Below are 21,440 nucleotides of genomic sequence, written 5' to 3'. Positions count from 1 at the left end.
TGCCGCCCTGGAGATCCAGCGAGTAGATGGGGTCCTGGAGGACTGCATTTGGAACGTGGAGGCGCTGTCCCTCCTACCTGCCATCATGGCTGACCTGGACAGGCTGTCGGTAGTGCTGGGGCCCACGCTTGTGGGAGCACTCAAAGAGCACCATCTCCTGGGAGAACGGCTGGAGGCCCATCGATTGGAGCGGGCGGAGGGCCAGGGAATGCCCCCGGGGCTGGAACAGTCCTTCTGCTGCTGTCTCCGGACTGTCCTCCGGCACCTCCGAGCACGGCCAGCCGTGTGCCGGGAGCTGAGGGCCAAGGCCGCCGCCGGACAGTACCGCAAGATGGCGGAGGGTCTGAAAGAGCTCCAGGGCCTGCTGATGGAGAAAATGCTCATGGGCCCCACCGAGGTGCGGGAGAGGAGCCGGTACCTGAAGGAGCTCTCCGTCAGGCACCGCAAGAACACGGAGCTGGTGTCCAAGCTGGAGCAAGAGGTGGAGGAGGCCACCGAGGAGAAGAACGCCGACATCGCCAAGCGGGACAAGCTGATCCGCCGGCTGAAGGTCTCCATGCACCTGACCAAGAAGGCCTCGGACGAAGTCCTGGACGGCATGGAGCACGAGGTGGAGGAGCACAAGCGAGTCGACCGGACCGCCTCGGAGGCCCGGCGTGCCGAGAAGCAGCAGGAGGCCGACAAGCTGCAGGCGCAGCTCAAGAGCCTGGCCATCGAGAATCGCGACTCGGAGACCGCCCTCAGGAAGAAGAAGGCCCGGGTGGAGACGGAGATCGAGAACTGGATCCAGAAGTACGACGTGGACATGGCCGAGAAGCAGGTCGAGCTGGAGGAGCTGTCTCGGCTCCACGAGCGGGAGCAGGAGGAGGTGCCCAAGCTGGAGGAGCTCTGCAACAGGATGGAGGAGGAGAGGAGCCGGACCAAGGAGCAGAGGCAGCAGTCGCTTGAGCAGAAGCAGGAAGAGGAGGCGGAGGTCATTGTCGATGAGTAGAGCTGAGCTGAGCGACTCGTTTCCAGGGCCTGGTAAATAAGGTAGTGCAAATTCAGGGACTGAATTTCCAAAGTAAACGTACCCGTTTTTGGTTATTTCAAAAGAAGGGCATGTCAGCACCTGTCCCACCAGGGTTGCTCACTTTTCCAGAAAAGATGGCACAGTTTCTCTTGAGCAAGAAAGGGATGAACCAGCTGAATATAAGAAGCCAAATTATCAAGATCCTGCTGTGCTATGGGGAAAACACCACCAGCCAGGAAGAATAGTTCTGCATTAATTCTCACCATAATGCGGATAAAATAGGGAACAGCTACTGCCAAAAGGCTCTATCTTGACATATTTTTAAAAGCTGATTATATGCAAATAAATGCATTAAATATATTCATATGCCGGTTGTATGCCTCATTTACTGTGACTTATTCCACTGCATTGATCCAGAGTTCATGGTCATCAGGTTATATCGACCTGCAGCTTTGAGTATAATGTGCAAATTATGTATATTTGTGCAAAAACACATACACAAGTTAACAAGTGCCACAGCTAATGACTTTGAGCAAGAAAAGTTCATCTGACGTTATTGGCAAAATATTCTGTGTTTCTACCTACCGATCTTAGACAAGTGGTAAAAACACAGTACAACACAAAAACACTTTGCATCAGCTCCTGAGAAGTTATGTCACTGTCATTTATTGGCTATCGGTATTTACTGGTACTAATTTATTTATTTATTATTATATTATTATTATTATTATTATTATTATTATTATTCTTTTATTTGCGTATTTTTTATTTGCGTTTTATTTGAATACAGCACTTTGGTCAATGCCAGTTGTTTTAAATGTGCTTTATAAATAAAATTTACTTACTAAATGTGGTGAAATATCAGTAGCATTAGGCATTCACTGCATTTCATGCACCCATCAGGTCAAACACAAAGAACTGTGGGACAGAGGTATACAGTAGATCAACAAAGGGTTTATTTGTGGAAGTAATTTTGTATGACTTTCTAAATATCAAAACCCACAACAACGATATAAGCATTACTGAATGGAAGGAACTGACAAAAACAGCAAGTGAGAACTTCAGATAACACCAAGCAGTAGCACAGGTATCTCCAGCCGTGGATTTGTTTTGCCGAGCACTTCAGCTCACGTCACATCTTACATTGCACTTTGTAAAACCTCAAACTCAAAACTACACTGACATTTTAATAAGAAAACTGTACTTCAAAGGCCCTGTGCCTCCAATGACTTCCACATTTTGAGTTGTAATGGATAACTGATGCGTTGAGATTTGATTGCACTAGGAAAAGGGAGTTCACTTAATATAAGACTTACGAAATGCGTTGCGGATGGTCACAAAAGCAAATGCTGGTAAATGTAACATTGAGTCACGCTATGGCCTTTGAGAGGAAATGAGAAAATCACACTGAAAAGGGCACAGTAACCAAAGGCATTTGCTACACACAAGGCTGTACGGAGGATCTAAATGACCCTAAAACACAACCTCATCAGCCTCAAAAGTACTTCAGCCATCTTGTGTCTGAGAAGATCTTCAGACATGTCCTCAAAATGATGACACAGTACCTTCCTGAAGCTCTACCGTATTCGATGTAATAGATAACATTCTGTATACTGTACAGAAATTGCATTCTCTGAATTCTGGGTAGGCTACATTCTTTTTAGCGTTACTTAAACTGCAGCTCTCAGGACAAATATCAGCTGAAATAGCACCAACTCTGACCCCCATGCTCTGGAAAGGGTGACTCGCCCACACAGAACGGAAGTTACCACGGATGCAAACCATTTTTATTGGGTTTCTGCTGACATCATTCCTTCCCTACAGTACATTAAGAAAACCACATATAGTTGACACTTAAGGATGAAATCGCAATGTAGTTTCAAACTTTTTAAAGTTAGTAATACTCATGAAAATAGTGTATTTCATATATAATTTTAGACGGCTTGATTTTAGCCATTTTGTTTGAGTAGCAAAAACTGCCACTCAAAAACAGCGCTCCAATTGTGCTCAATGAAACTGCAACAGTATAATTACACTGCATAATAAAATAAGAAATGGCAGGTAATTACAGACTGTTCATACAGTTTATTATGCATGACAAGTACAGTAATGCACCAAGATTTATGATATGCACTACCCCACGTCAGAAGAGAAATACTGTTTGAAATAATTACTTTATGCATCAAACAGTGATTGGAATGGAGTGGCTAGACATTTACTTCTCAACCATTTTTTAAAATTCCCACAACCGATAATGCACACTGTTACGAATACTTGCATGAAATGTTGTTTTCTGAATGTGATTTCTGCGTAGAATTTCTCGTCACACGGTCATGGGCTTGCATGAATTACTGGTTCACTAAGATTTTGTTAAACCTTCAAAAAAGGGCAATCCACATTCTTAATGATCAGGTTTACTTGCTATTCAAGTGGCCATTCCAAGCAAAATAAGCCCACAGCGATCTACACAAAATGAATATGCTCAGGATGCCCCACTATGCAAGTAATGTGTACATTTTCAGTGTGAACTACCCAGTCTGATTCATATGTACACTAACAGACTCCAATACACCTTCAGTCTTTGCATTGCAAGTTTCACCCAAAACCACAGCCTTCCAGAAGATTAATTATTTAATCACATCATTTTTAAGGATAGTATCAAAATGGTGCAAGGGTTTTTTTTTTTGTTTGTTTTTTTTGGTAGTCACTAACAAGCTATTTTCCAGAGAAGTATTTGCATTGATGAACCACAGCTGTCTGTTGCATCACGATTGTAATTCCTGAGTACTGCATTCCATGGCGGGCTCTGTTTGTGCTCTGCGATGTGAAGTTCCGCTATAGGGTCTGTAATTGTAGCCTGCAAATGTTTGACTTCCACCTTGAATTACACCAATTCTTCCTTAAGACAAACGTCACTTTCAGCCAGGAGGGCAGATAATTAAGCTTCGTAAACAATGGAATCGGCTTGCTGGGAGATGGTTTTTACCACGACACGATTTTAAAACGGGATTGTTGCGACCTTTGAACTGGATCGATGCTCCACGCTCACTCTGTACGTGATTTTCGGGTGGAGTCTCAAATCGCTCCCCGTCCCTTAAATAGTGCGCCACTTCGGACGATGGCCGCCGCGTAGGCAGCCCTAGCTCTCGGGAGTCCACAGCACACTATGTAACACACAATATACCCTCAGTTGCAGTGTACAGGCACAGTACACTACATCGGCACCCATGCAACATGTAATAATCAAAGTCTGATTACATTCCCTTCATAAAGGAGGGATACATTAGCAATACTGTAACTGAGCACTGCGAGAGCTGTATATTACATTAATTCTATATTAAATTAAGCTCAGCATCCCACCTCACTCTTAATATTCAACTACTAAACACAACCAATACAGGCAGCCCTAAAAATATTACTTAAACACTGGCTAGCACTGACTGATGTTAAAGCCATATTCTAGTTTGAAAATGACACTAGCTAGCTAGCTAAAATTTGTATCGCGTTAATAAAACTGCTAAAAGTTTTAATAGCTAAACTAGCAGCTTAACTAGTACATTGGTGGGAGATAAAATTTTTGCATGCAATTTCACACTGTTGCACATTTACCATAAACACCACTCCATAACAGTGTTTATGGTTTTCGTGTGTGTGTGTGTGTGTGTGTGTGTGCATGTCAAATGGATTTGCTTGTTGCAAATTTCCCACCAAATTTAGGACCCCCTCAACAAACGAGATGTCACATCTCAAGGGGCTTTATCCTGCTAATAAATAAATAAAATAAAACAAATTTCAAATTTTGAGAATCATGGAAACATTTAAATTAAATGTTGATCCAAAATGCTTGAAAATGTTTTTTTCTGTTGAACCTTCAACACTCACTGAACTACCCTTTAACAATAAGGTACATGCAATAACATTTTACATGTGCCAGACTGGTATCATTCTTAAGTTAATTCCTTTACAAATTCACTCTCAAATGAGGCCATATAATGCATGTAAAAGAACATACTTTCAAGTACTATTACTTTTAAACAATCTTTTTTTTCCCCATTGTCATTTTGTGGTTTATCAAATTCTTTGAAAAATACAGCAGTGACATCTGTGAAAGATGTGAATTCCCTCATTTTCCTGATATCACCAACCGTGTTTATTTTGGTGACGGGTGCTTTGAAGTAGCAATCGAGCAGGCTCGAACTGATGTTAATTCAGTCCTTCGTCCTTGAGACACGCGACACAGCACCCCAGCGTAAGAGGGAAACCCGGTCCTTGAGAGGAACTACGACACTTGGAATGTAAAAGGGTCAAGCAGCCCCACAGAACAGCAGCCTGCTGACGGGGCTGAATGAACTGAACTGGTTGATGTACGTCCGACAAAATCAGTCTTTTGCGCAAAGAAGTCTAAGAACCACATGGAAAACATTTATGTGAGTCGATGCAGAAAAGATGGATGTTACACAAACAGGAAAACCGGTGAAGTCACCGCCACTACACTGTCCACACGTTCGTTACTTCATAAAAGGTTAGTGTGCTTCACAGTCACTAGCTTCAAACTAGTCAGGGAGTCACCCTCGCGTCACAAATAAGCACATAGACATAGTTTTGTCAGTTATCCATTAAAAGACTTCTTTTTTTCAGCTATTTTCTTATTTTGTTTTCAGCTACGATCCGGTCTAGGAGCCTTAAAATTAAATCTCAAAAAAAAAAAAAAACGGTTAAAATAACTCAACACAGAATTCAATACTAACAAGTTAAAAGTGACATTAAAAATTAGGACGATATAGGTTCCGCTTGGTGGGTGGGTGGGGAAAAAAAAAAGAAGAAAAATAGGCGGGTGAAAAGAAAAAAAAGGAGTATTCCTAGTCCTTGCATTTTAGTTTCAATCGGATGCGGCTGGGCATCTTGTGCAGGCGTTCATGTTTGGTCGCCGGGGGAACTGGGGGTGGGGGGCGGGGCTGTGCCGCGGTGGGCGCGGTCTCCCCCTCCGCGCGGCTCATAGGTACGGGTGCTGGCTGAGCTTCCGCGGGCTGAACGGGTAGCAGCCGTGGGCGGCGGCAGAGCGGCCGTAGGGCTGGTGGGCGGGGAAGTGGTGCTGGTAGCGCGCGCGCTCGGGCCCCGCCAGGCGCAGGCCGCTGTCCGAGTGCAGGAGGCCCAGCGAGGAGTAGGCCGCCCGGCCGCCCGCGTGGTGGGAGGAAGAGGAAGAGGAGGAGGAGGAGGCCGCGGACATGTGCGCCTGGCTCAAGGCCTGGGAGGCGGGGTAGGCGTACAGGTTGGGGGCGGAGCCGAAGAAGGAAGCCTCCTGCAGACGGTAAGGGGCGGCGGAGGGGTGTGGGCGGTGCTGGCGTAGGGAGCCGCCCCCTGTTCTGTCTTTAGATTGTGATGTCACAGAGGGCTGGACCTGGGGAGGAGAAATTAGTGTTTACCCACTGCAAGGGATCTTGGTTGTGATGGCAACTCCAATGTGGCCTCTTAAAAGCCATTCTCTCATCTTCCGATTTCCTCCTTCTTCCCCCCTCCCAGTATTAATACCCAGAAATAATCATCTGGTAAAAAAATATATATTACTCTCTATCCATGATTTTAAATATTTTATGCATGTACAACATATGCAGCGAACCCTTACGGTATGTTTGAATCAAACATTAATATTTTTCATAAATGAGCAAGGACAATGTTACTCATTAATTAAAGGTATTAAACCACTATCAATGCAGTTCTACATTGTTAGCGGCTACTAGCAATGATAATCTGCTACTAAACGTGAATCTGGAACATAATGTTAAAGGAGTACCCCAGTGCTTTTGGGCTCAGTTTCAGGGGTCAGGGGTTACCTGGCTGAGGTTGAGAGGCTGGGACGGGGTGGCCGCTGCATGGTGGTGACGATCGCTATTGGACGACCCCGAGCCGCAAAGCTGCTGGACGGAGCCCTTCCTCGGCAGAGCGTAGACGCCGGTCAGCTGGCCTGGAGGATCCAATGGGGAAGGCACCGTTTAATGCTAGCTCCACAATGCAGAGCCATTAGGCGATGAGACTTTGAATCCACCTAAAGTGCTGTGAAGACAACTTCGGGTGTGTCGTCTGACTCCAGTGACAAAACTACAAAAGTGTTTTCAATACGCTGCAACCAAGTACAGACGCTCACTGCTGTCACTGACGACAGGACAACGCAACATGAAACACATGGGCAGTTAGAAAGCCCTGTAAACCTGCCATCTATTCCAATAGAGGGGCTTACACACAAAGTCCTACTGTTCCAGTTAAATGCACATGCATAAGAATACCCATAAGGAAAAGGTATTCACACTGAGGCTGACTACATGATCCCTGCTGAAGGTACTTCCTCTGACCAGGACCCCGGGCCCAAGCACCGACCTGTCGCCATGCATTCGGCGCCCTCCCCGGGCTGCGTTTTCACCGCGGACATGATGACGTCCAGGGGCTTGGGCTCGGCGCCGGCGGCGGGGCGGGGCCGCTTGGGGGTCGGGGAGCCGCTGGAGGAGGAGTCCGAGTCCTGCGAGTCGTGGATGGTCACGCAGCTGATGACGTTTCCCCGCGGCTCCGCGCCACAGCTGCTGTAAACAGAGCCGGTCAGTTTCACCGCGCTCTCCGGAACATTCTACCAGAATCAGCAGCACTTTTAGTTATGGAAGCAAAAATCTGGCATGATTAATTGAAATCGCTAAACAGCGAACAAAAAATTTCAAGGTTACTGCAATGAGTGCTGATGAATAACATTGAGCAGTTTAAAACTATATTTAGATGATGGAAAATATTTTCTTCTAAGATGTACAACTTTGCAGAGGTGTACAAAGAGGTGCTTCGTGAGAAGATTACCAACTTGAGTTTGAACTGCCCCATATGAAAGCATGTTTTTTTCCCCAAGGGCTAAGCCTTTAAAAAGACAACATTCAGTATTCATTTAGAGCCATTTCCTCATTATCTGAGGGCTCTAGTCTGAGGAGGCAGGACCAGGGTCAACAAAATACAACACACCTTCCTGCCAACCTGGAACCAAAATGGCTCCGTCTGTCAACACGAGTTGGTTTACTTCCTGGTCAGCACCGATGCATAAAGACGTCGCACTCTGCCTCGATCTTATTTTTAAAACCCAGCCGAGGGGAAGGAAGTGAGGTCACCTGGCGGGGGGGAACTTCCTGTCGTCCTCGTCCTCGGTGTCGCTGCGGATGGTGATGATGCTGACGGCGGGGCTGGGGGTGTCGGAGATGACGATGGGCTGAGAGAGCGGGGCCTTGTAGGCGGGCGAGGCGAGGGCGGGGCTCCGGTGGGCCGCGGGGGTGGCGGCGTGCAGCAGGGACAAGTGCCTGCGGGAGACCACAGACCGTCGCCAGGGAAACCTCAGTAAGCGTAAAAAAAGGAACTGGTGGGGCGGTGCTGGGCGGCTCGCCCTGTTAAGCCACCGTTCCAGCGTGGGGACGGCTGTCAGATGGCCACCCGAAAAAACGGACAGAAGTCCTGCCCACAGCCTCACCTCAGTATGTAAATATATTGCGTTTGGTCAAATCCTCCAACTGACCCATGTTTACGTTTCATTGGACTAGGGACATCTAGTAGTTTTGTGAATTCATTTCACTGCTGCAATTAAGATTAATAAAATTAAGACTGCCCTCCCCCCAACCTCAAACATAATTTTGCATTTCATCTGTCCATATAAATAGTGGGTGGGGCTCCCGGCCTTTCTAGGGTAGCCTTCTAGTGACAACCCGTGTGGACGGGGCCCGAATAGCGCCTATTTGCTAAGCGCGACAATACCTGGCTCTGCAGTCAGAATGGCGGGTCTTGGCCTTCTTCCCGGACGTCGCCCCCTGCTGGCCTCTCGTGTACGCCGCGCTCGCGTTGGTGGACTGGGCAGACGCCAGGGCACTCTGGCCGGCCAGGCTGGAGGTCCGCTGCGTACCGCCGCTGTACTGCCCCCCCTGGCAGCCCCTGGCACTGCACAATACACACGCACGGTGAACTTCCCGCCCATGACCAGAAACATCACAGCATGTGCAGCGACTCAGATACATGGGTTTGAAATTTGTCTTTGCATTTATGCAGTTTGTACGTCTCAGGTTGCTCTTTTGTTTATACCCCTCTGTTACCTGCACAGCTACCTACACCTCCACTACTTCGATGCTAGCTTATAGATACACTCTTTGGAGGTATTTTGTGATTTTTTTCCTCATCCCTGAATACAGCTTTGTTTCTCACTTGTGAAAAATTGAGCTGATGTTAGTTCTGAGTAAAGAAACTGGAGCTGAAATTTCAGTGCAGTGTTCCTGTAGCCTGTTTTTAGTTCTCATGAGGCTCCACCCACCTCCAGCCGGGGGCCTGGGCGGAGCTATCGGAGTGCAGCGCCCCCATGGCCGAATTGGTGATGATGGGCTGCGCGGGGTTGTGGATGGCCACGCCCGGTATCTGCTGCCAGGTGGAGGGTATGAGGATCTGCTGTGCACCTGCTGGCCAAGTCTGCTGAAGACACACACACACACACACACGCACATGCACATACACACACACGCCAAAGACAGGCACACACACAAACACACACAGTGTCAATTGTCACAACTTTACAAAGAACTCATATACAGCTCAGCGGAAGGTCGCGTGAGAGCATGGCCAAATTTCCCGACACCTTTCTTCGCTGAGCGCGTGTGAAACCCACTGAAAGCCCCACAAACATCTAGTGTGACAAGAAGGAAACGCAGCGGAAATCATTTGCTACCGTAACCGTGTGCTAACTTCTGATCAGGTAAATACGGCGGAATTTCCCATCTGATCACAGAGTGCTAGCGTGGGAGGTGGGCGGGGCCACTCTGGCTGTGGGCGGTCCTACCTGCGCGAGCATGCTGGGCTGGATCTGTACGGACTGGGAGGACTGGTTCTGAGGGACCACGGGCACCGAGCTGTCCATCCTCACGGGGTATCCAGAGTGCTTACTGGAGGTCTGAAGTCCTACAGGAAACACACAGGGGTGAAATTAGCTCATGACTATGAAACAAAGCGTGGTAGAACCTCGGAGATCAGACTGACCGGTCCACTGACTGCCATGAAACGGTTAGCAGCATAACAGTTACACACATCAGCTCTCCATTACTGATATAAAAAGGCTAGCATTAAATCTAAACTAAGCAGTGAGGCATTCATAGGAAAAACTGCAGATTGCTCAAAACAAGACTCGTCATATGGATATAGGAAATGATGAATGTTCCGTTGAGGTCCCAACTGAGGCTGGTTTGAGCACCAATTATTTTTATTTTCAACAAACCTTCATCACTACAAATGAAAGCAGCGCATTTAATTATAATGTTATGGTGAAGTAGGAAACCATTTCCAAAAGCCCCAAACCTTTTTGTGTTCCAAAGGGCTTGCGTTTACATGCGAGAAGTTTGACTGCGCACACTGTAAGCGCATTCATATTTGAGCAGTAGTGCTAAATAAGATCATAAACCACTGAAAGTGCAAGATCTAAAAATATAGCCGCAAGCGGCGATTCCGGGGTTCAAGCCAACACGGACCGTTAGAAGGTGAAAGCTGCAATGTGCAATAAGAACTAGTCAAAATCAGAGTAATTGTAATAATCAAGTCCATTTATACATACAAGGAATTTGGCTTGACACAATATGTTCATTCTCAATGAATGAATGAAAATGTTTAATTGCACAACAAACTAACAGTAGCATAGGACCATCATCATCATGTCATACAAGAGCTATAAGAAAAACAGTCATATCATACAAGAACTAAATAAATAAATGACGGTTTGACTGTGTCTGCATGAAAACTATTTAATGATAGGTATTGGGTTTGGGAAAAGGGAGCCTTCAACACACTTATAATTAATGGCTATATTTCTGATTGTAATTGTTATTTATTTTACTGGTACACTCGAGGTGCCACATAATACCAGGATATACCCATATATACTAATCTGAGCAAAATCCAGTTCCAATTTATATTCTTGAATGGTCATTTTTAGATGTGAAGCACCTTTATGACAGACAATGTCACTAACTCACTCAGTCAGTAACTCAGTCAGTTAATTAATAGTTCTTGAAGCAAATTTGTAGAGTGAGGATAGATGGATGTCTGTAGCAAGTTTCGTGTAAATCGGACTCACGGCGTAGGAGTTATGACCTTCAACCTTTGCCCGTAGACTGGTGGCACCCCCTATTGGGCGATTTCAAAATAGTTTCACGCACGTGATTCAACAGTGTTATGAAACATATCCTCTGAGTTTTGTAATGATTGGACAAACAATTTTTGATTTATAGTCTGATTGGTGTTATGCCACAAACATTTTTTGCATTTGTAGTGCCCCCTAGTGGTCCATTTGAATAAAACTTTCAGGGTATGTTTCAGGTACTTATGTGGACATATCCTGCAAGTTTTGTGATAACTGGCTCAACGATTGTTGACTTTGGTCTATTTATGTGCTGAGCCACGCCCTTTTGAAGTTCACTGGTCAATATCTTAAAAACGCAGTAAGATATCAACAAGCTTTTGATAATTTTTGATAGTTTTTTGGTCCAGTAATGATCCACAGAAAACTTCGTAGCAATTGGACCAGCAATCGAATTTAGGAGGCGATGTCAAAAATGTGTTCTTCAAAAAATTCAAAATGGCGGAAAATCCACTTGTGGATTTGTAGCAAGTTTCGGACTCACGGCATAGAAGTTATGACTTCCAATATTTTGACCTTTAATTATAGCGTCCCCATCTGGCTGACTGGTGTCATATTTCTTGGGCAGCACTTGTACACAACTTCCAATCAATAGGCAAACTTTCATGTCTCTACCATTTACCATCTCATGGGAATTTGCGCAAACATTTCTGAAGAAGATTAATAATAAACCAGCACAAAAGGGGTAACGGGGTACAGCAGGGAAACAGGCAGTGGGGGGGGGGGGGGGGGGGGGGGGGGGGCTCACCCTGGATGGTGGGCGGGCATACGATGAGGGTCTGCTGGAAGGGCTCGGTCTGGGCGCACAGCTGGGGAGGGCGCACCGAGAGCGGGACGCTCTGCTGGGCGAGGCCAGGGATGTTGATGGTGGCCTGCTGGTAGAGGGCCGGCTGGTAGCTGAGCAGGGGGACGTTGCTGCCGTGGGAGAGCGACTGGCTATCGCCGGCGCCAACCTATTCCATGGAAACGGGAGAGAAACACAGTTGAATTCCTTCCTTACTTCATCAACAGCTTGAATAAGCATCTTGAAAGCTGTTTTTCTTCATGAGGACTACTACATAACTTTTAACATATTAGTTTACAAACCATATGGCATGTATAACTCATGCATAAATGTCTGCGTGTTTTGGTCGGGAAGTTACTGAGCAGAATTCTCTACATTGCTTACATAGGGTTAAATATTTAAACACAAATGAAACCTGTGAAACTCACAACTACTGTGAAGTTGGAATCTTAAGTGGAATATGATCATAACTGTGTTCATGAAGTTAGGAATGACATTGGGCCTCGACAGTGTACAGAAACCACCTGTGGAAAAAGTACACAGGTGAAAACCCCATTTGTCATACCTCCACATAAAGAGCATCTTTACCTTTAATTTCACCTATACCCCCTTCTTCTACCGTTAGGATTTGGGGAATCCTTTCCACTTCACTTCCTAATCCCCCAATCCTCTAAAACCTCAATCAAATCCCCCTTTGCTAATCCTAAGGAGATCAGGCGTCTTAAGTCTTTTCTTTTAATGTTCCCAAGTTTGAGGACCACTAGAACAGGTGAGTCCAGAGCGGAGCTCTACAGTGCTCCCACTGTAGGAACATTCGCCCCACAAAACTGATGTGCGCTGACTGGAAAAATAATTTAGGAGAAAATCTGTGGAATGCCTCAGTGTGCTCCTAAATATGTCAACTTCAGAAATGTGAGTGTACAGCCCTGCAGAGCTGTGTTCTTTCAGAGTCTTCCTCACTTCCTCGCCCTGTTCTGAGAATGTCACAAGGAAATGTGAACGGGAGGAAGGAGAGGAGACGAGGAAACAACAGTGGTGTCCATAAGGCTACAGGCACCCTTGTCCACTTAGGGTGGTGACATTGTTCAGGAGTTTAAACCCCCAAAAACACCTACACTCTAAACCCATTACATTGCACAGAAGGCAAAATGGAATTTTTCTGTCTGTTCCAACCAATTGGGCCAATGCAGAAACATACGTTCCTTCTTATGGATAAATTCACATGAAGCACTGCCAAATATGATGGAGATTTAGAGTAACAACTTAAATAAAAGTGAAAGATTTAGACTTTGTGGTTAAATTTTATTGCAGTTAGTTTATTACATTATTATGATTGGTTATTTGATTTAACCATTTTTGTGGTGGAGCACCTGAAGACGCATCGGAAGTGTGTCTCACCTGGCCGTGCTGGTTGAGCTGGCTGCTGAAGGTGACCGTGAGGTTGGTGGCGGCGCTGGGCGTGGCGTTGCTGGCGAAGAGGTTCTTCCCATTGTCGAAAGCGTCGCACCTCCGCTTGCAAACCTCCATGTTCTGGAAGCAGGACTTTACGCTGCAGAGCAAGTTTAACGGTTATAAATCGCATCATTATTTTAAACACAGTTACTCTAAGTACCCATTTGCCTAGCAGGCACACATATACACAGATTTTAGCAGCACACATGCTAATGATTACAGCTAGGTAACTGGTGAGGAAAATTATATTAAATTAAATGAAGTACCTCGTCTTAAGGACACTACAAGCAGCACCTATTCAGAAAATCAATCCGGCAACGCTGGCGACCAGTGAGGCGGGGCGAGGTGGGCGGGGCTTACTGCGAGCTGTGCGGGAAATGGAGCAGGTGCGCCATGGTGACGAACGGGTGGGTGAGGGTCTTCATCGGGGTGATGCGCTTGTCCGCGTCCAGCGTCAGCATCCTCTTCAGCAGGTCGATGAACTCCCGCCGGTCCGCCTTCTCCGCCAGCATGTCCGTCCCCTCCAGGCTCGTCATGTTCACCTGCCGCGGCCGGGGCAACCAATCAGAACGCACCCTCGACACCCGGGTTTCTACAGGCCGGGGCTGCAGATTCTGGCATTTGTTTCCAACCAATAATCTACTTTGTTTTTTTAAACTGGCTGTGCACACCAATGGCGTTTCAGTCCTATATCCAACCACAGAACTGCATTTCCAGCACACGTATACAAGCACCCTACAGCTGTAGCTCGTGATCTCACCGCAGTGTCAGCTCAAATAAACCACAGGGTTAATGAAAAAATTAAGAACTGAGGTTGGAGTGAAATCCTGAAACTACGTTTACTCATTTGGAAGATGTTTCTTTCCAAAGCACCTTGAAAAGTTGAGCGGAATCATTAAGCATATAGACTAAGCTGGAGGAAAGAGTTCTGTCCAACAATTCCAGACATTCAGCGTTAAATGAATTACCTGCATCATGTCATCCAGGCAGTTGAAAATATACTTGCGAGCTTCCTTAGACTTGATCCCCATCTCTGCCTCATGTTCCGATGGAGTCTGAAAGCGAACCAATGGAAATGGAATGCAATCAGGGATCACAACATGGCTGCAGTTACTGTACAGCCTAGAGTTACTGCTCGAGTCAGAGCTACAGTACGGGCCAGAGTTTCAGCACAGCCTAGAGTTACAGCACAACCTAGTTACAGCACAGGCCAGTTACAGAACAGCCTAGAGTAACAGCACGAGTCAGAGATACAAACCAGCCTAGAGTTACAGCACAGGCCAGAGCAATTTAAATTAAATTCATAATCGAATCAACTAGACTTTGCCACCAATCAAAGTGAATGCAACACAAAACGCCCTCCAGCACACAGAAGCCTTTAAGCAGTGCACTCACCTTCAGCCTCCACAGGGGGTAGCTGGAGGCGGGGCCTCTGTTGAAGAAGTGGCTGGTCTTGGTTCCGGCGCTCAGAAGGTACTCCGCCGGCAGCCCCTGGGTCTGGGAGATGTAGCGAATCTACAACAGCGCAACGCACAGTCAGAGAGCCGATCCGCCAAGAGTCATAGTCTGCACAGCTACGTACACCCTCATTAGAAGGTCCTTCCAGAGGACTGGTTTATGGTTTTGCTAACCCCAGGTGAAATAGTCCCAGCAACTAGACATGATCTAGATTCTAGAAGGTGCCGGAAGATGTGCGGACACCACGCTTCCAAGGTATACTGTACAGTATATACCTTTAGTCATCTGAATAACACTTTTTTTTCCCTCAAAATATTGTATTCTCATTTACTTATGTTTCATGATAAAAACTGTACAGCTGATGACTGTACAGCAGCATGTGCGTGTGTAAGCCAAACTGTGATCTTTTCAAACTGTCTGTCCGTGGCCTTTCAGCACTGTGTGCATTACAGCCGTGGACAGTGTATCCCAGTGTACCCTGCAGCAGGGGCGGTTAAGGTGCACAGGCAGGGGCCAGCGGTCTGACCTGGTCATACTCCGAGGCTCCCGGGTACAGAGGCCAGCCCAGGAAGAGCTCGGCGATCACGCAGCCCAGGGACCACATGTCTATGGCCTCGCAGAACGGCAGGCCCAGGATGATCTCCGGAGCCCTGCACACACCAGCCAATGAGAGGGAGAGACAGTGTGTGAACAAGCAGGGCAGACATATAAAACTGTGATGTCACAGCTGTCTGATGAAGACCCAGGCGTTAATGAAATGTGTTACTGTTAGCATGAGGGCTACAGCCATATTAGCATTCATCTGTAATATACTCTTGAGCTCCTTCCTTTATGTGCTTTATCCTTTGCGCTTCCTTTTCCATTTTCCTTAATTTCTGTAGGGTGCAGATAGCATTTCTCTTTTTATTGTGCAATTACCTGGCCCTATGCACCAGCAGCAATAACTCTTAAAAAGCACTCCTTTTTTCCTGCAGTTTTTCACTGAATAAATGACTAAATTCTAAAGGCGCTCCACTGGTTTCCCATTTCCAAAATAAAAACTAATGCACAGCTTCCAGGATAAACAAGAACCTGAAGTCCTGAGGCTTTAAATCACATGAAGCCTCCACCACTTCTGCAAGCCCAGCCAGAATGTGAAATGACAGTAGAGACATACAGTCTGCACACCAACAAATACTTCTGAACGAGTCTTTCAAGTGAATTAGGTTTGCTGAATCACTGATCCTACAGGAGTGGTTCCTCTGAGTCACAGGTAGGCGGTAGGCAGTGCTATATTGCTCATTTTGAGATGTGCCACCTGTAGAAACTCAACAATGATTGGACAGGAGAGGAGATTCAAGATCATTTAAATTACAAAATTTGCTAATTGCAGATCTTTGCTGTGAATATTCTCCAAGTGTGATTGCTTAAAACAAAGAGTAGACCTACATGTATCAACAATTTATAATAATGCTGATAAAATGTATAAAATTTTGCAAAGCAAATTAAATGTTATTATATCCAAAGAAATGCTGGTTAGGCTACTCTGGGGGAAGGGCATTCACAGGGAGCTGCTGCAAAAGAGGATGCATGCTCACTCAACCTACCCTGAATAAATAATGGTTAATAATTAAATTAACAAACATGTCGCCTGATGCACAGGATGTCAACAGGTCACTCAAAGCAAAAATCCATTCTGAGTGTTTAAATTCATGTTGGATGTTGGCACCAGCACTCAACCACAAAGCCCAATAACCTGAAAACATAAAACTAGAAAAAGTGCAAGATGGACTCGTCACAAAGAATTGTCCGTGGGCGATCGGCGCGGCTCACCTGTAGTACCGCGACTGCAGGTAGGTGGAGCACACGGCCTTGGAGACGTGGCTGGCCGAGCCGAAGTCGATGACCTTGACGCGGTAGGGCTGGCGGATGGGGTCCACCAGCATGATGTTCTCGGGCTTGAGGTCGGCGTGGATGAGGCCCAGGCTCTTGAGCTTCATGAGGGCGGTGGCCACCTGCTGCAGCACGGGCCGGATGCACTTGAGCAGCAGCGGGCTGAACTTGCTGTGCTTGAGGAAGTCGTACAGGTTCTGGCCCAGCATCTCGAACACCAGGCAGGTGTGGCTCTTGTGCTGGAAGCACTCGTACGAGCGCACGAAGTTGAACTCGTCGGCGTTCTCCGCGCTCAGCTGGTTCAGAATGCTCACCTGAGGGAGCGGGGGATTAGCGATTAGCATCGGTGCCCAGACTCAACTTCGACTGTTTTTGTTTATTAAAATATTTTATATACGATACAGTGCCTTCCATAAAATTTGGGACAAAGACATTTCTTTCTTGATTTGACTCTGTCGTCCACAGTTTTTTTTAAATTCACATGTGGTTGAAGTGCACATTCCCAGCTTTTATAAGCATTTAAGGACAACCAGTGCAGTGAACATCAGAAGAACATACACCTGTAATACACTAACAATGCATTCTCAAGTCAACAAAGTGCTCATGAAAAGGCTCAAAAGCGACACCTGCTGTACATGAAACAACATAACAAGTGCAGTATCATAACAAGCTCAGTGTCAGTGCTATTGCGGCTGTGCAGAGGCCAGCTGTGTGTACAGACATTATCTCCAGAGCATGTGGACTTCAGCTCCTCCCAGTCACGCCCATTCTTGGTCATGCGCCTGCTGTTTAGTTAGAACGTGCACGTGCCAGCTTGCAAATGAAACTGGAAATCGGATAACCAAAACATGTTGCAGTCAACTTTGTTTTTCATAACGTTACATGAAAACTAAAAAATGCTTCCTACAAGCAGTGTCTTTAAAATTTGAAGTAAGCCTAGTTTTTGGTTAAAAAAAAAATTCTCAAACAAAAAAAAAAAAACTGTGGCTATCCTTTTTTTTTTCATATATTACTTTTTGATTGGTTTGACTTCATTATACCGATTTGAAATTACATTCAGGCCATTCTGCAACCTATATGCACAATGGCAGCATCCAGAAATAACCTGTACATCATCTTCTTAAACAGCCGCAGTGGGCTTTCCTGACTGATCCTACCTCAATCTGCCCCTGGCGGGCGTAAGAAGGGTGGTTCTTCAGGATCTTGATGGCCACGATCTCGTTGGTGCCGCGCTTCCAGCACTTGGCCACCTGGCCGAAGGTCCCCCTGCCCAGGAACTCCAGCACCTCGTAGCTGTTAGACATGGAGCAGAGAATCTCGTGCTGCACAAGCTGGTAGTCCCCCTCGCTGTGCGAGTTGCTGCTCTTGGCCGTGGAGGCGGAGTGGGCGATGGACTGGGTGGTGGCCCCGCCCCCGCCTCCCCGGTTGGAGGGCACGGGGGCGGAGAGCTCCTCCAGGATCTGGACGCTGTCACTGCTCTCCACCTCCTCACGCTTGCGCTTTAGGCCACTCTGCGACCCCTGCTGCTTCGGGGAGGGGTCGTTGACCCGGCAACTGGACGAAGAGGAGGAAGAGGACGAGGAAGAGGAGGAGGGCCCCGGCAGGCTGCCGGTGCTGTCCGCAGCGCGCACAACCACATGGCCCCTGGAACCCCCGGCTGGACGGAAATTCAGATTTGCTGAGCCATAGGCAGGGTTGAAGCCAGAGGCCACTGAGGGAGCGGGGTTTCCCTGAGAAGGGCAGGGCAGGAAGTATTTCCTCTCGCCCGATTGGTTCGTTACATCCCACATGCAGCTCTCCACCTTCACCTTCTTCACGCGGCAAAAAGCACTGGAGGACACCGATGGGGACGAAAACGGATGACGCTGGGAGGCCATACCTGCTTGGAGGAAAAACCCGGTTACTGTCAACGAAGATGAGCAGGAACAGTGCTCCGACATCATTCAGTATACAGATACATATTCAAATACAAAACAGTGAATCATTCTTTGCTACAGGATTAACTAGAATTTAAGCCAACATTAAGCCGACCATTATTTGTAGGCAGAAAATAAGTATCTAGACTGTTGCATTCCAATGCTATGACGTCTATGGCTAGCAATAGCGGCTAATACAGATGGTTGCGTCCTTCGCGGGGGAGTTTCGAAACTGAATGTAGATAATACTTAATATAATGCCCGTGTTAAAAAGCAGAAATGTCAACCAAGGTTCAGCAGTTACGCTGAATAGCACAACTTCGAATAAATTAGATGAATATTCGGCATCATGTGTAAATAAAAGCAAATGGCTCAATGTAAATCTGTTATTGGTGAGTGGAATCGTCAGGAGAAAAAAAACACCAACACATTTTTACAAAAACGTAAAATTGGAGACAGTGGGGCTTTTGTCTATACATTTTTCAAATAACTGTATCAAAGATTTACGTTACCTGGCTAATTGGTAACGTTACAAAACAATAAAACACATTTCTCACGACAGGGAAGAGAAGAGTAACGATACAGAGGAAAATGGTTCCCATCGCTAGCTCCTTACTGTACACTAGCTGGCAATAAGCTACAGGGACGAAGAGCGTTATCAGATTTTCACCGTAAATCATGAACCATTTAATGCTTTGTCCGATTTCAGCATCTCACGTTAACTTATTCCGTATAAATAAAATGATCAACAGAAAGCTCGCTAGCTAAGGAAAACTAGCTATACATCTAGCTACAGATACAGATAGCTACTTACCGAGTTAATTTTCTAGCGTCAACTCCAGATTGACGCTGTGCTGTATTCCGCAACTGACACCTTTTCACCAAAATACATAATGTCCTGAAAAGTATGGAAATAGCATTTAGCCAAATAGCATTTAACGTCAAATATAAATACAACACTGAAATAAACAATCCACATCTAAACTAGACTAAGCACTGAAAGCGTTCGAATCCACAGCTAACTAGCTAGCTCCGTTCACAATAAAAAAAAGAGAAGCAAAGCCAACGTCAGTTTTTCTTTTAACCAGATTGGCTGCACACACCTATTTTTAAGCAAAATCAGAATTGTACCAGCCGACCAGGGAGATGACAAGAGCCCATATTCTAGCTAGCTAGTTACTCAATTTGTAAGCACTATTAGCGCTAGCCAAAAACAGGCAGTTCATAATGGCTGTGAGCAGCGAGGCTAGCTCGCTAGCTAACATTTTCTCCCAGCTCTTTAACTTACCCGAGCTACATTTAACCTCGAAGACGTGCTCTTCTGTAATCGGGTTTGACAACTATACTATTATTTCTCTCAAGACACATTTACCAAAAGAAAGTGCGACATAGTCGAAACCATAATGAGTCACACAACCAAACAGCTAAATTACAGAGCTGTTTATTCATCGAAACAGTTTGTTAACGGCCCAAAATAAACACGGATAAAGCTATTCCAGCAATCGGCATCTCCACCGGAAGAGCCCACATCCCTATGAGAGGCTCAAGTCGTATTTCCGGTACCGTAAATGTAGGAACAAACGTGCAGTATTTTCTAAATGAACAATAAGGGTTCATAGAATTCAATTTCTTAATTTATTCAGGTATCAAAAGAGCGGTTATAGTTCGTTTCGTTGCTACACGGCAACAATTATTTAATTCCAGATGTTCAGGTATTCCCTGACCAAGCGATCTGTTCTTTACTGTTAATTAAGCAAGAGTAAAGGCTGCTTAATACTATCTACTTATAAACGAATAAAGCATGAATAGCAAAAGTTAAATAATGGAAAATACGGTTGACATTTAGTTCAACATCTATAGATGAGAGGTCAAGTGCCAACATCTGCATATCAGAGGTCAATGTAATGTAATGTAATGTGCTAACATCAATATACCAGAGGTCATGTGCACAGTTGCTATGTCCATGTGAACACCAGTAAAACACGTTTTCAACGTACATAAATGCCAAGTTACTCAGGCATACAAAGCACCGTCTATAAGTCATTAATTTAAACTCGCAAAACCTAGGCGTGCCGTTAAAAGCATTGATATCAAAATGAGGGCAAGTTACAACAAACTTATCTTAGCTCACATAAATTATACAAATCTCTATTCCAAAGCAATGTTGCCCTTTGTTACCTAAATCTGATACAGTACACCATGTAAACATTTGCCACACAGCATAACATGATAGTGGGTATAAAAAACTCAGGACAGTCATCCAGCTAACCCATTAATCCTGCTTTGTGAAACACCCCCCAGATGAGTGGAGTCACTGACCAGTCTTCGTGCTATTTGGTATGTGTGTTACTTTTCTGTGTCACACATATACCACTAGGGAGCACTGTTCATCTGCTCAACCAATAAGTTGGGAAAAGCACTGGTTAAAGTAAGAGAAACAGGGAGATGTAATGGCTAAGAATTAAGTTACATGGCCTTAATACACTATGACAGAAAAAAATTAATATATTAGTGAAATTTTTAGAAACATGAAGTGACAGCTTAGGCTAATATGGAAATTAATAGTACAGCTCCACCATATCTCCAGTCAATCTTCAGCCCCTACACCCCGGACAGATCTTTCCACTTTACAACCTTGCAGAAGACTAGTCCCCATCTCCAGAGTTGCTCCTCCCAGTAATGGTGCCTGTATGCAATGGCTGCCCAATGGTAGAAGCTGTTGCTGTAGTCAAGACAACAGAATTAATGTCCATCTTCAGACAG

The 21,440-nt window shown here is 45.7% G+C and overlaps 1 protein-coding gene across 4 annotated transcripts; it reads right to left on the bottom strand.

The window, feature by feature from the left end:
* Positions 1–5,685: 5,685 nt before the first annotated feature.
* On the bottom strand, positions 5,686–20,212 carry LOC118208188 (homeodomain-interacting protein kinase 1-like). 4 transcript variants are annotated; one of them, XM_035382607.1, is made up of 17 exons: positions 19,966–20,212; positions 19,492–19,575; positions 17,919–18,643; positions 16,702–17,075; positions 15,416–15,539; positions 14,827–14,946; positions 14,400–14,486; positions 13,792–13,973; positions 13,378–13,528; positions 11,944–12,148; positions 9,849–9,967; positions 9,330–9,484; positions 8,783–8,962; positions 8,149–8,334; positions 7,385–7,584; positions 6,844–6,974; positions 5,686–6,410 (listed from the first exon to the last, which is right to left on the bottom strand). In XM_035382607.1, the coding sequence occupies exons 3-17, from the start codon at positions 18,636–18,638 to the stop codon at positions 6,006–6,008; spliced, it is 3,339 nt and encodes a 1,112-aa protein (XP_035238498.1). In that variant the 5' UTR covers positions 18,639–18,643; positions 19,492–19,575; positions 19,966–20,212; the 3' UTR covers positions 5,686–6,005. The 4 variants fall into 4 exon arrangements, with proteins under 4 accessions (XP_035238498.1, XP_035238497.1, XP_035238499.1 ...); XM_035382606.1 differs by having other exon boundaries at positions 17,919–18,640; XM_035382608.1 differs by having other exon boundaries at positions 7,385–7,581; positions 17,919–18,640.
* Between the last annotated feature and the right edge of the window lie 1,228 nt (positions 20,213–21,440).

The sequence above is a fragment of the Anguilla anguilla genome, chromosome 11 (genome assembly GCF_013347855.1).
Source record: "Anguilla anguilla isolate fAngAng1 chromosome 11, fAngAng1.pri, whole genome shotgun sequence".
Lineage (NCBI taxonomy): Eukaryota > Metazoa > Chordata > Actinopteri > Anguilliformes > Anguillidae > Anguilla > Anguilla anguilla.
The sequence above is the reverse complement of the archived record's forward strand: the minus strand, read 5'-3'. Positions and strand labels throughout refer to the sequence as shown.

What these genes read in the sequence shown, in the direction of transcription:
- LOC118208188 (XM_035382607.1), bottom strand. Translation starts at nt 18,638, where the DNA reads ATGGCCTCCCAGCGTCATCCGTTTTCGTCCCCATCGGTGTCCTCCAGT. An exon ending in CCCGCCAGGGGCAGATTGAG is followed by an intron (nt 17,076 to 17,918) that starts GTAGGATCAGTC and finishes CCGCTCCCTCAG; the next exon opens with GTGAGCATTCTGAACCAGCT. An exon ending in CATTCTGACTGCAGAGCCAG is followed by an intron (nt 8,335 to 8,782) that starts GTATTGTCGCGC and finishes GGTCTCCCGCAG; the next exon opens with GCACTTGTCCCTGCTGCACG.